General features: G+C 32.5%; 1 protein-coding gene across 4 annotated transcripts in view; it reads left to right on the top strand.

The window, feature by feature from the left end:
* The window catches only part of LOC123707539, a 68,662-nt gene that overhangs the window by 34,241 nt on the left and 18,914 nt on the right, over positions 1-15,507 (top strand). For all 4 annotated transcript variants that reach the window (XM_045657660.1, XM_045657659.1, XM_045657658.1 and 1 more), the window contains exons 4-7: positions 10,866-10,938; positions 11,193-11,299; positions 14,567-14,758; positions 15,224-15,400. In XM_045657660.1, the coding sequence (XP_045513616.1) occupies positions 10,866-10,938; positions 11,193-11,299; positions 14,567-14,758; positions 15,224-15,400 (549 nt within the window). The remainder of the gene's footprint in view (positions 1-10,865; positions 10,939-11,192; positions 11,300-14,566; positions 14,759-15,223; positions 15,401-15,507) is intronic.

Below are 15,507 nucleotides of genomic sequence, written 5' to 3'. Positions count from 1 at the left end.
CTTAGGCTATATGTATGTATATGTATATAATATCATAGAGAGGATAGACGCCATCCTCTTTCTTTTTAATTGTGATATGACAGTTTTGAGAACCAGTTATTAAACATTGTTATGAGACTTTCTTGGCATTTAATACCGTATTTGTTACCATGAAGGGTACCACTTAGTTATAACTGTAAATATAAAATAATGAATACCTAAATACAATATATTTGTAACATGTAAAGTTTTTTTTACAATATTCATTGCCGACGCAATTGGCAATTCCTCGTGAAACCCACTCTTTGAGTTGTGTTTGCCTCCTTTATATATTTAATATTTTTACGCAGAACCGTCCAGGCACGGCCTACAGTCTACAGGCATCTGTATTTGTTGCTCCAGGTCGTGCCTGGACGGTTCAAAAAAAAATCCGGTACAGCCGGGGCGTATCTCGCGAGACTCGTAACACACCATTCGGGAACTATTTTATTGTAATAATATATTGTATCTTCCAAAAGTAAAATTTAGAGAGAGTAAAAATTTGAGAGATAGATATAGTCCCTGGACATAAAGGCAGGGAAATATTATTTAATAAAAAAGTTACCGATTTCGACTGTACGACTGTTTATACAGAGTCAGGTCTAATTATGCCCCCCACAACTTGGCGCTAGATCTGCCCATGATTACTGTGTTGTATCCATATAACAAGAATCGTTGATTTATGTATGTATGTCATAGATTGGTTAGTCTAGAAGAACAGGAACCAAAAGAGGAGAACTTCTTATTTTTTAAAAGGCTTTTCTAAAACTTGTTATTTTTCGATGCTTTTTATTGTACGGAAATCAATCGAGTCTGTAAATGGACACCCGCAACAATCAAAAGTTAACATTGCTCGCAAATGTAAGTGTTTAATTAATAACAATATTAAAATAGTATGTATGTGACTATTTATTACAACATACACACTACCTACTACGCTAAATATAAATATGTTTTATGGAGTTCAAACTTTGTATTATTTAATCATCTGTAATATCTCCAACGTAAACATAAACAGCATGAAAAGTAACTGTGAAAATGTCAGGCTTATGCAGAGTGGCACTCGTTCATGTAAAATTTAAAACCGTCAGTCCTCATGAATACTGTCTCAGTTTAGAGATATAAAACGAAATAGCAAATTTACATAGGATTGTATTAGAAAATGAAATCCTTAAAATACGAAACCAATAATTGGTAATATATTTATATTGTTGAACAGAAAAAAGCTCTGTTAAGCTTTTACATAATAATAAAACATAGATTTCGTTCAACATACTCGTATACTTTACACTACCTGAATGATAATAAGCTAACGTACGGAATGTTTTACATCATTTTAACTACTATATTGTAAATCATACATTAAACAATATTTAAATTAGTACAAATCCTAAACACTGTATATTTCTAGGGCATAATTTTGTTATCGCGTTTTACACATGCACAACGTCAATAAATAAAAAATATTTGTCTATTCTTAGATATTATAAAAACAAATGCCAGCACAAAACTCATTAAGATATGTATTAATTCTTCAACCAAGTAATAAATTTCCTTCTATAATTTTAAATGCTACCTGTCGCTTGCAGGTTTTGAATTATTCATATTCATCTCGCTTTGTGTAAACAGCTCTGCCTCGGATGATACTATGAATAATATTCTAAAGATTCAATGGTATTTCAAGTGGTTTTCAGAAATTGCCCAAATTCCAGTTGTAACGTTTGTGGATGTTTCGTTTACGAAACGAATGTAAAGGAATACGAATTATCCATTCCCTGACAAGTTTTCTAGTAGCAAATATGTCAATGCTTAGTCGTAAATTTTGTATTTGAAATGGAATTTTAAACAGTGTTCTATATATATGTATAGAACCATTATAATTTTATTACTTTATTATTAAAGTCCATTTCGTCATAAAATTAAGGGTATATAGCAATTGATCCATAGAATTCAGCCTCTGTACCTCAGTTTCGTGTTTAGTAATTATAATAAATTATATTCATATCTTACGTATAACCTGTATCGTACGAGTTAAATTGAAGCTTAACATGTTAATTTTTTATCAATTAGAGTCCTTCAAGAAAAGAGGGTAGCAATTTTTAAAAGGTCGGCAACGCACTCGCGAGCTCTCTGGCATTGAGAGTGTACATGTCACTTAATATTAAATAAGCCTGGCCGTTTGCACCCTGTATAAAAAAATAGATTAGCTTAAGCGACAAAACTTTCGAAAACATTGGCGTCTGACAATCACAATTTTACAAATAATTTTGTGTGCTTTACGTTTTTGTACTTAGTAAAGAAATTACAATTTTAACTTTCACTTAAATGTGTGAATTCACGCGTAAATAATTTATTTGATTTTTCCATTATCAAATACTGAAACCAAGATGAAGACGTACTACGTAACTTTATCAATAAAATAATTGATATGATTAGGTCGCACAACTACTGCCACAGTCGAGTTTGCACAATTTCATGTTACTTGTGTTCATTGAGCACATCCTATTTGGGCAATGAATACTTGCTAGTACGATAAATAAAGATTTATTTATTTACAAAAACCACAATCCGTAACGCAACAAGAATGTATATCTAATAAAAATATAACAATATTTACGAATAGTAGAAGTTTTGTCAGAACACTCAACGAAAAGGTCCGTTAATCTATGTAATTTGATGGCTAATGTGCGTATGTCTTTTTTGGAGGTTAGTCCTAGCTGTGGGCACTACATTATTGGCGGACGGTGAAACACAATATCGACGATTAAGAAAAATAATAAATGAATAGTTCATAGGTCAAAATTCCTTATTGTAGTCATGGTCAGGTCAGGGTCATGTTATGTGAGCCACTCCTATTGATGTGAATAAAGCTGTGAAATACAAGAGTTATTAACTGTCCGGCACTTGGGTAAGTAGGGAAAATCGATTTCGTAGGCTAAGCAACATTTCCAGCTGTCATCATTCTGATCACCGTTATTTGGGTTATAAATTTATTGATTTTATGAATGATTTTGCTGCTTAATCCCGTTTGCTAGATAAACTTAATATCATTTAGGTATGAGACGTTCTCCATGAGTCACCATGGCGTATAAACCGGAGTTTCTTGATTCGATTTGGATTACTAAGTACAGAAGCGAGCTACTTTCTTTAAAATAAAAATCAAAATCCACTAAAACTTATTAAACAAAAATGACAAAGGAACTGATTTTTTGAAATCAGTTAAAAATCACGTTGATAGTAAATTCTATGTACGTTAAATAAATAATATTTAAACTGATAATACTTTGAAACTGAATTTTTCGCAAAGTTTACGACGCGGAGACAGGTCATAAAACATTACGATGTACACAAAGAGAAGGAAGGAATGGATTCACTGGAGTTTCGGAAGTGAAGCAAGTTCCGGAAGTTCTCGCCGCTAATGTATTGCACATTAAATATTTCTCTATGTAACAGTGGTAATAAGGATTACCGGCCATATAAGGGGAAAAGAATTTATAGGTAGTATTTTAGTAGTAGTTTTACTAAATAAAACCCAAACAGTGAATTATTTTTAATGAAATTATTACCAGTATTCCTGTGGTGAACCTTCCTTCTGACATACAAATATTTAGTTCAAATACCAATCAAAGAATTACCGCCACAATCATCTATAATAATACCAAAAAAAAACTATTAAATTCCTAAAGCAATTCACAATATTTTACATGAGAGGTTAGAATTATTTATTTTAAAATAATAATAAAAATGTGTGCGTGTACACACGTAAGAAGTGAAACTTCTTTATGACCTTATATCTTGAAAAATTATCTACTATATGCAACTTTACAGAAATTGGTTAAATAGAGTTAAATTAGATAAAGTTTAACAAAAGGATTTTGTTATCATAGACATGAATACAAATAAGACAATTATTTCATTTTACCTTAATACTACTAAGATTATAACAGAATTTCAATAATTGTAATATAATTGTTATCGTTATTATATATTTTGTTATTAATGGCTTTGAATTTCTTGGAATCAACCGTGGTAGGGACAAGAAAAAGATGGCGCGTAACGGAAAAATGTGAAGGTAAATTTTTTTCCAACGCCGATAAACATGTTTCACTTAAAAAAAAATTGAAAAACTTCTCAGGTAGTTATTATTTATATAAATAATACCTAGCACAATATAAAATCTAAATAAGAAAATCTAGGTTTATGTACGCTGTAATTAGGTCGTCTAGATAGCTTATATTATATCTCTAATTAGTTGTCACTGGCAGCTTCATTAGCGCTAACTAGCTACGCTCTGCGGGTTTGTTTGTGCATAATTTATACGCAACAATAAATTAACATAAGTGAGATTCCCTGTGGAAAATATCAGTTCAATACGGGGTTTTAAAAAGACATATCTTCTCCTATACATGAACAATTATAATAGGTTTCGAAAATGCTAAATACGATAAAAAATTAAAAAAACGTTAATGAATTCCAAAATGTTATTAATCTTTATAGTTAATATTCTTTTAATAATTTATTATATAACCCAATGATACGTGGGTAACACTGAAAATGTTAAGGAAGGGGCAGTTAGAAACATTGCTAACGAAAACTATTGTTGAATTTAAATTTTAGAACTCTTTGGTAACCTATTGCATTCATTCTTCACTTGTTTTTGTGAATTGGCGGAAAATTTAATACTCTAGTTACACGTGAAAATGAACCTAACGCCAAAAAATTTTCGGTCAATAATTTATAATGACTTTCGTTGTGGGCTTTCTCAACAACAAAGCTATGATAGGCTGCCATTAGCATTTCTTAATGAAGCCCTATCTCGTGCCACTATTTACAATTGGTTTAACGAGTTTAAGCGTGGACGTAGCAATCTCAATGATAAGAAATATAAGAGTTGCCTCTCTAGGCATTGGTATGAGTAAATTTCAAAAATATTACACGAACATTTAGGCGTCAGGAAGCTTTGTACCAGTTGGATTCCCCATACTTTAACCGACGAACAGAAACACCTTCGCATGGATTGGTGTCGCCAAATGTTAGATTAGTTGAACAGCGGTGACTCAAATGCTGTACTTCATGTCGCCACAGGTGATGAAAGCTGGACATATTGATACGAACCCGAAACCAAAAGACAATCAGCTCAGTGGGTTTCCTTTCGAGGATCGACCAATTAAGGTAAATAAAGGATGAAGTCAAGGAAAAAAGATGATTGCATCATTCTTTGGTCGGAAAGGTCATTTCGACGTCATTCAGATGGAAGGACAGTTACTGCAGACTGGTATGTCAATCGCTGTTTGCCTGTTGTCTTGGAAAAATTTTTACAACACCGCCCTAGAAGCAGGATCCTCCTTCAACACGACAATGCTTCGGCGCACTCCGCAAAACAGATAGTTGAATATTTGACTATGGCAGTCCGACCTGGCGCCCGGAGACTTTCATTTATTCCCAAGAACTAAAGATAAAATTCGAGGTATTTGCTTTACGAGCCCTGGAGATGAGATGAGCGTACAAAATGCCATAGAAGAGACCCCTAAGGAAGAATGGCCCATTCTTCAACCACTGGTTTTCTCAGTGGTTCCATCGCATGCGACGATGTGTAGAGATGCATGGAACTTTACCTTGAAAAACAATTAAAATATTGGTAACTTTCTACATTAAGCCGCTTATCATTTTCTAAACATTTTCAGTGTTACCTAAGTATATTTATAACCGGTGACTCCAGAGCTGCTGCTTTTATCGCTCAACAAATAAGTTAAGTTTGTTTTCAGTTTCTATTCATAATTTTTTAATTGTTAATATACAACTCAACTAGATTGTTTGTGTGAATTTACTTCACTTCTTGATTGCCTTCACGAGATAGCTATAATGCCTCCCGCTGCAATACACAATTTCTTCCTTAAGTGTTTAAAAATAAATAATTACTGAACAAATAGTTGGAGGTCCTTTAGAAGTCGGAGAATCAACACAAAGTTCGTATTTGAACTTCTTCAATATAACTACGTCTCTTGAAGTCTTGAAACTTGAAAGTTCGAGTTTACTCTAACTTGTAATGGACCAAGTGTCGTTGTTCAACTTACTCTCACGTACTTGTTTAACTAGGTTTAAAATTCGAATGTTTCATATCTGTAAAGTATGTTTTTTTTTATTTTATGTATCTTTTTAGTTAAAGTATAAGAGATGAAAAACTCCCTGGACAGAATGGCAGACGAGTAGATCGGATCGGATCGGAAGAACTATTTATTAAATATTATTAACTTCGATGGTTGGAATTGATTCTTTATGAGTTAAATTTGTCTATTTAACGCCATAGCAGTGTGCGACTCTCATCCGTCGGTTCGATCTCCGGCTGTGCACTAATGGATTTTCTTTCTATGTGCGCATTTAACATTAGCTCGAACGGTGAATGAAAACATCGTGAGGAAACCGGCTTGCCTTAGACCCAAAAAGTCGACGGTGTGCATCAGGCACAGAAGGCGGGGATCAGCTTATTTGATTAACAAATGATCATGAAACAGATACAGAATAAGCCCAGGCCAAAAGAGGTTGTAGTGCATTACAATGAATATAACATAACTACGAATGAATTACAGAGGGCAAACCCGGGGACGCAGCTAGTAAATAACGTATCATAATTAAATATTTATAGAGCGTTAATTGTTAGTCTGAAAACGCGACCCTGGGGTCTCTAATGCGGTTGAAACTATCCGAGGTGGTTTTCGTAATAACTGCTCACCAAGTTGATATCCCAGGAGTGAGCGCCTCTCAATCCTGAGGTCGTGTGTTTGAAACACGTCTGTTAACCAAATACTTTCCTATCTATGCACGATTAACACTTTAAATTATGTAGAAATCGTTCCATTTTATATCAATGTTCCCAATATAATAAATCCCGTACGAAATCTGACTCACATGACTGGAAAAGCGAGAAAGGTGATTTCCGAAGCACTTGGATATCGTCAAGACTCTCGCCTGAGTTGTTTATCTTCACTTATGCATCAATTTGGCTTCAAGGCATTCGGGCTTTTCTTGTAGTAAATATATAAAAAAATTCTCAACACTCTCCTTTGCCATACAAACAAATTTCATACACAGATGTATGCAGATATTTCGAACTACTGCTGTATAAATAATCCCATAATAATTTCGCACAAGATAATCTAAGGGTTTTCCAAAGACACTCTAGGCATTCTACCTTGGCTGCCCAGGCACACGACAGACCAAAATCTGCCGGTGTACCAATGTCAATTGTGGCAGAACCATTCCACTGTAGTCTGTGAGATTGGTTGAGACAACGCATAAGGGTCAGAAAACAAAATTTCAAAATCAATTGTAATCTGTGGTACAACGGGAATTCGAACCTTAGCTGTAAGTTCGTTGAAGAAACCGCCCCGAGGTCTTCGAACCTTCCCCTGAGGGAAATAAGTGTCTTTGTAGGACTTTTCAGTTACAAACCATACTAACCAAAAGCCTCAAAACTTGGCACTTCAAAAGAAACATAAATAAAAATGACTAGGATTAGGTTTTAGTGTGATAAACGAAAATAATTACACGCAGTAGATAATAAATGGTATATCAAAATGTTGATATATAATACAAGGCGAAAATGATGTATGAACACCTGTCTGACGTTGTCTGTAGTTTTATGATAAATGATGAAATGTTTGGAGAAAGATGGATTATTAAAAATATTTGATATTGTTTCTGGGCATATAGATTATATTTTCGATTGGGTAGAATATATGCATATACAAAAACCTTATTAAAATTAGTCAATAGTCTTAAAAACCAAAGCTAACTGTCAATAGTCAAGATGTATAAAAATCTCATGTCTCCGAATTTTGTGTAATTTCTTCTACCGGTCCGAGAATGACAAAGGTAGCCGTGAAGGTGACGTGAAACCCCTTGCAAATAACAAAGGTTATTTCTTGGACATATTTTATATTATATATTTTGACGTTAAAAATAACATTTCAACATAACAACTCTTTCTTTTAACCCTTATTAATCATTTATATGGCAGTACAACGTTTGCCATACAAATAGGTTTAGTTTACAAATTAACAAATATTGCTTACCAAAATGTCTATATATCAATCAGCATGACTGCTCGGAAACATTTGAATAATAATTATATTATTCAAATGTTTCCGAGCAGTCATGCTGAAAAATATTATTGCTGATGCAAAATATTAATTTTGCCGTGCCCCGCTGTTACACCCGCAATTTTATTGTCTATGTGTTGCATTAGATCAGGGTTGTTTCATAATATTTTTTATTTATGAAATTGGCGCGTTTAACCAAACAAACTTTGAAGCTTAATTCCTAGGTAACACTGAAAATGTTGAGAAAATGAAAAACGGCTTAATGCATAAAGTTGCCAATACTTTTATTGTTTTTCGAAGTAATCTCCGATCCTCTCTACACATTGAGGGATTCGATGGAACTAAATGTTTGTGTAATATTATTTGAACTTGACTCATACCAATGCCAAGGCTTGTCCGTATCTGCTCATAGGTCACTCTCTTATCATTAGATTGCTACTTCCACGCTTAAACTAAAGCAATTGTAAATGGTGGCACGAGATGGAGCTTCATTAAGAAATGCTAATCGCAGCCTATCATAGCTTTGTTATTAAGAAAGCCCACAACGAAAGTCATTATAAATCATTGACCGAAAATTTTCCCACGTTAGGTTCATTTTCAGGTGTAACAAGAGTTTTAGATTTGCCGCCAATTCTCAAAAACAAATGACAAATGAATGCAATGTACTACATTAGGTTCCCAAGAGTTCTAAAATTAAAAATTCTCATTATCAATGTTTCTAACTGGCCAGTTCTAAACATTTTCAGTGTTACCCACGTAGTAATTGAAAGTTTTAAATTAATGTGTAATAGATCTGACATACGTCAAAATACTCATACGTTTTAAATGGGTGTTAGTGTTCGAGCACTTACCGATTGCTGTATATTGTTTTATTATATATATATATTGTTTTACCGTGTTAACAATGACGAAAATACCGTTCAATGAATAATGTTAAATTAAATTAATTTCGTTGCTCGCAGCGCGTTTTAATTAAACTTTTTCGCGGTTTCGACAATTTTGTACCACCCTTTTGTTTGCTATTTGAATAATTTAACAGTTTAACGTATATATTCAACAAAGCGATATAATACTTTGAATATTTATGATACATGTATTTATATAACTGTATATAACAATAAAAAGTTAATGGATTTGACATTGCCCATTTTGGAGCTAAATAAAGGCTTGTGCTTTGACAGTTTTGTCGTCAATTTACAGTTATATTTTTGTTGTAACAATTAAACAGATCCAACGTCCCCTTTTGCAAAAATGTCGTTTATCCGTAACACGGTGACCAGATGATGTGTATCTTTGAAACTAACATTCCTACTGACTATTAAACAATAACCATTATTTCCTTGAACAATTTTTCACTTGTGTTGCAGTTTGTTTTAATTAAATATAAATATATTTAATTTTATTCAACTTTATTCATTTTGATAGAAAGAAAAACAAATAAATAATACCTGGAGACAACGTTTAACTAATTGTTTTGTTTTTAAATTAATCTTGTTAATTTCTACTAAAAGTAGAACAAAACTAAAGACCTTTCCCAAAATAATGGGGGATTGTTTCAGCTCACAATTAAAATTGTGATGATGGAATTTTCCGACAGTGTACAAAATAGCGAGATTATATTGTACTTAATATATTTATAATTTTACATATGGAGTATGAAGTTAAAACTGTTATATCGTAATGTATCAAGCTGTTTTTTAATTTTAAATAATTATAAATTATTTTCTATTTAATAGCCATTCAAATATATAGGTGAGTGAATACACATCATCTCTTAGCAAAAACGTTACAGGATACAGTCAATACTTATTTATTATTGTACAATATTTATATAAATGTTAGTCTCAACTTTATAAATATAGAAAAACGTTTTATATAATATTTATATTGAATGTGGTTTATCTATAGGTGAGTGAATACACATCATCTCTTAGCAAAAACGTTACAGGATACAGTCAATACTTATTTATTATTGTACAATATTTATATAAATGTTAGTCTCAACTTTATAAATATAGAAAAACGTTTTATATAATATTTATATCGAATGTGGTTTCTCTATAGGTGAGTGAATACACATCATCTCGTAGCAAAAACGTTACAGGATACAGTCAATACTTATTTATTATTGTACAATATTTATATAAATGTTAGTCTCAACTTTATAAATATAGAAAAACGTTCTATATAATATTTATATCGAATGTGGTTTATCTATAAGTGAGTGAATACACATCATCTCTTAGCAAAAACGTTACAGGATACAGTCAATACTTATTTATTATTGTACAATATTTATATAAATGTTAGTCTCAACTTTATAAATATAGAAAAACGTTTTATATAATATTTATATTGAATGTGGTTTATCTATAGGTGAGTGAATACACATCATCTCTTAGCAAAAACGTTACAGGATACAGTCAATACTTATTTATTATTGTACAATATTTATATAAATGTTAGTCTCAACTTTATAAATATAGAAAAACGTTTTATATAATATTTATATCGAATGTGGTTTCTCTATAGGTGAGTGAATACACATCATCTCGTAGCAAAAACGTTACAGGATACAGTCAATACTTATTTATTATTGTACAATATTTATATAAATGTTAGTCTCAACTTTATAAATATAGAAAAACGTTTTATATAATATTTATTCCGAGTGTGGTTTATTTGGGCACAGCGCTAAAAAAAATATTTCTAAACTGTAGCACATTTATTTCTTTAAATTTGTTTCAGACCGTGAGTGTCCGGAGTTAGAACAACCGGAAATAGGGAAAGTGTCGCTGACAGGACGACTCTTTGGAGACAAGTTAGTTAATTACCCGTTGAACATTTATTCTATTTTTGCAAACGACCTGCTTAGTCGGCCATAAAATATCGCAGTCCATAGTGCTCAGTGCTGGCCTCTAGTGTCGATTGCTATAGAACACCAGTCGAGTTATGTTAATTTGTGTTTATTGTTAATATTAGTTAGTTAAGTTAGTAGTTAATAATAGTTGTTAATAAAATATCTAATTGTGTCTATTATTTTTTGTAGAGTTTTGAATGTGTAATAATTTTCAGGGCAGTGTATTCGTGCCCCCACGGCTACCACGTAGTTGGTCTGCAGAGTAGGAACTGTCAAGCCGACGGGAAATGGGCTGGACAGCCTCCCGCTTGCAAGGAGAATAGTAAGTATTTTTTGGCCTATGAACTTTATTATCTATAACAGTTTATTCTAAGGATAGTCTTTCTATAAACGTATATTGGCGTTAACTTTTGAATGAGAATTGCCTATTAGATGTTCTACTAGTTTATTATATATATTATATTAAAATTTATATATAATAATTATTACATATTTATAATTATAAATAACCATGTGAATGCTGAGGCAACTCTTCGTAATACAACTGAAACAAGACGCCTACAGATAACTAATCCGTTTGAATTATACAACTGTTGTACTGAAAATAAGTGCATGTGTGGTAAATCGGACACACGAACATATTGTCAAATCATTATTGAACAATTATGTACATTACCTTAGTTTAAGCTATTCTAGTATTGTAGAAAATTAAGTCAACATAATATTACTTATCGGCCATAATTGTTGTATACAACAGTTATTACAATCCGTGGATTGGAATTCGTGTAATGTGCGAACTTTATTGTAGGAAATGAAAATATATATGTAATATGTACAAACAAAGCAATTCAATTATAAAAACTGAACGAAAATCGAGTTTGAGGGTAGCAACTGTGGGTATCCAGAGTCCAGACCCAGTTTGTTTATCAAAATGCTCAATCTGGACATCAGTTTGGCCAAAACCAAAATGTGTTTTCCGAATAAGAGGGACAAATTTAAATTTTTCTAAAATAATTTTAAGTAACAGCCAAAATTAGTTTTAGTTGTTATGTATGTTAAGTAAATACTTAAATACTACGCAGTACCTGGCCAAGTAACTAGGTTCAATATTATCAATGTAGCATTCGTATGCTCGTGACTCGTGTTAGGGAGCGTTTTTGGCATCTGTTACACTACTTCTCATCATTTGTACGGTACCCTTAACATAGAGAAATGCTGCGACATACGCTTAACTAGAAAAAAGCACTCAAGAATATAGTACATCAACAGCACCGCTCTAAGCGAATTAATGACATTTCTGGGACCTTAGACGGTAAACTAAATATCGACAACATCACAAGGAAAAGTTTTAAAACTCTGGGTTGCGTCTTAGGCAATGCTTTCAAAAAATCGAGCACTATCTTACTTACTACTCTCTAACTTCTTGTATACACTGCTCTTGTGCGATGCACTCTGGGACACTGTAGTATCGCGTGGATTCCCCATTATGAATATGAGTCCACAGAAAAAGGGTGGAGGACGTGCAAAATTATTTCCTTTGGCACTAGTCTTTTAAAGATAATCTTACAAGAAAAAACATCGTAGAGTGATCATCTACAGCATCTGTTCTTTGATCTGTTGGATGCTGTTTCATTATAAACAATATGCTGGACTCACCTCATATCTTGTTTAAATTGAGCACTGTTCTTAGAGGATTGAGACGGTGCAAGAAAGTGGATACATTTTTTATCTCCACTAAGAGCTCTAATTTACTACGCTCCACTGACTATAATGGTTAGACCAGTGGTTCTGAACGTAGAGCCCACACCCCACAGGGCTGAATTTTATTGTTTCGAAAATTTATTAGGAATCTGAATTTCAGTTTTTCATTATATGCTTTGAAAATTTACTTACTGTGTTTCATTAACAGTTTCATAGTAATGTATTCCTAAAACAATATAATAGTAATATAAAAAAGTATGTATTATCTTGATATTTTTGGAGGGTCGCCCATCCAATTAGAAGGGCATTGTGTTATCACTTTCTTAGGTTAGGTCTTTTCTAAAGTTATGTTTTATTTTATTTTTATCAATGAAACCTTATTAATTGTAAGCATTATGTTTGTTCACTTTTAAAGCTTATAACATGTTTCTTTTCTCGCTTCTGTTATGAGTGACCTTGTAGGCGCGGCCATAAATAAATAAATATACATTTAGCTTTGTTTAATTCCTATTATATCATTTGTAATATTATTAATCGCTAATTAATAATAATTTTAACCATTAATGAGACTAAATTAAATATCCGGTCGAGGGTCAAATCATTGGTAACTGAAGTTGATAAGAAGTAACTTTAGAGAAAACACTTTTTGACCGGATATGTATTATTATAAACTTATAATAAAGTAGTTGGGAGAAAATTAAAATTATGTAAAAATAATTATAAGTTTATAATAATAAACAGCTTCAATCCGGTAAAAAAGTGTTTTCTTTAAATGTTTAAAAGCTATGTTAACAAAATACTAAAAAGTAACTTTACAGAGGATAATTAATAACTCAAGTTTTTTACGATACGTAAGCTTTTGATTCAACCCTAAATTTGACTTGAGCACGTTACTTTATAAAGATTTCAAAATATAATTATAGCTGGTTCTATATCAGTACTCGGCAGACGAACGTGAGGTTAGCTACGAGTCAGAGTATTAAATTAAGTTCCTTTTGTTAGGAAAACTTGACAGCTTCTTAAGTAAAAGGTTGTACGTATTTTCCGTATAGAAAATAACAACGAAACCGAAGTCAAATCGAACTTTTGCGGCTTGTAAGTATTTCTTTGCTATGACTGTAGTACATAAGATACAATATTCTTAACCTACATAGTAATAATAAAAATTGATAAATAGAAAATTAAAACATATTAAAAAAAATTGGCCCCTATCGCAATGTACTTTTAATGATGGCAGGATTTCCTCACTGTATTGCGTGAAGCGAGAAAAGCACCAGCTCTGGGCTCCTCAGTACTACATTATCCTTATTAGTTACTTTTTAGTACGATTCGCAGGATGTTATATATATTTTTTAATATAGACGACCATTAACTTAACAAAAGTAGTGTTGTCTATAATGTGTGTATCTCATTTTACACTAATAGTAAAAACTCAATTTTCTGTTGCATTGTATAGAATCTCTGTATACCTTGCATTATATAAACTTCTCAGCCGATTATTACTATTGTAACCGAGTCTTTGTAAGCTAAACCATTGAAAAGAGTGTCCATGGAGTTTCTTGACGGTTCTTCTCCATGAGACCCACTTTTTGGAACCGTGCAACTAGACGTTTCATAAGAGCCTGCAAAGGCCTATTTGAAATAAAAACTTTTGATTTTCAATGAATCAAAGTAATCTTGTATATAAATAAACACATAATTGATTCAATTCCTTTACAATATAAGTTTAGTTCAAATAAGAAGAAACTATTAGTTACTTTTTAGTGCGTAACTCCAAATAGTTGGTTATAAATATTTAAAAAATGTATTACATACATTATTTTTATTAAATTAAAGTATTGTCTAGGGTATATATCTACATGACCATTGAAATTAAATAAAATTCCAGTCTATTGTCTCCAACCACCAACGATTCCTCACGCCCGCCACTCAGCACTGCCCGAGCAGGCGACCTTCGACCTGGACGCGACTGTTCAGTACAATTGTCATACCGGCTACGTCACCAACGGCTTTCCTAGAGCTAAATGCCTGGCTATCGACAGCCAGGCGTCATGGTATGGACCGGATATTACTTGTGAACGTAAGTTTGTGAACCCTTATTATCGTCAGTATGAATTAAAAACCATACCTACATGATAGTTTGTTAACTGATTAACTTTTAAAAATCTTTTTTCATTATTCACCTATATTCCGTAAAAAATAGAAAAATGTTTATTCAGCCACATCACATTCTTAGCTATTTATTTATTTTATTCTATTTATTACGTAAGCAAGTACACTTAAGAACGTCAGAAAAGAATTTCAATTAATTATATATTTACATTTACTGTAGAGCGGGCAAGAAAAACTAGCAAGAAACTTTGCGCGACTCTTTTTAATCGCTATAGTTTTGAGTCATATAAATTGGTTGAACTAGAGTAAATCAATTATTTGGATCATTCAAATATTCGTCACATTTAAACATTAAAAGAACATAAAGGGGTAATTACCCTAGAATTAGCTTTTATTGGACTTTCTTTACGTCATTTATGTTTAAATCACACAGCCCGTTCTTGCGGTGAGCCTGGTGAAGTGCCCCATGGTTGGGTAACAGCCGACTGTCATACGTTTGGGTGTCGCGCTGTGGTGCAGTGTGGTCAGGGCTTCGAGCTTGTTGGAAAGGCGGAGCGTTATTGCCAAGCTGATGGAGCTTGGGCCCCGAAGGAGCTTCCTACGTGTGTTCGTAAGTGTTCCCAACACTCACAACGTTCTTTAGATAATTTGCATTTAGTGATGAGGCCAGCTAAAACCGTTTTTATTTATAGCAGATAACTTCCTATTAACCTAATT

The sequence above is a fragment of the Pieris brassicae genome, chromosome 3 (assembly GCF_905147105.1).
Source record: "Pieris brassicae chromosome 3, ilPieBrab1.1, whole genome shotgun sequence".
Taxonomy (NCBI): domain Eukaryota; kingdom Metazoa; phylum Arthropoda; class Insecta; order Lepidoptera; family Pieridae; genus Pieris; species Pieris brassicae.
This window is presented reverse-complemented; position numbering and strand designations above follow the sequence as displayed.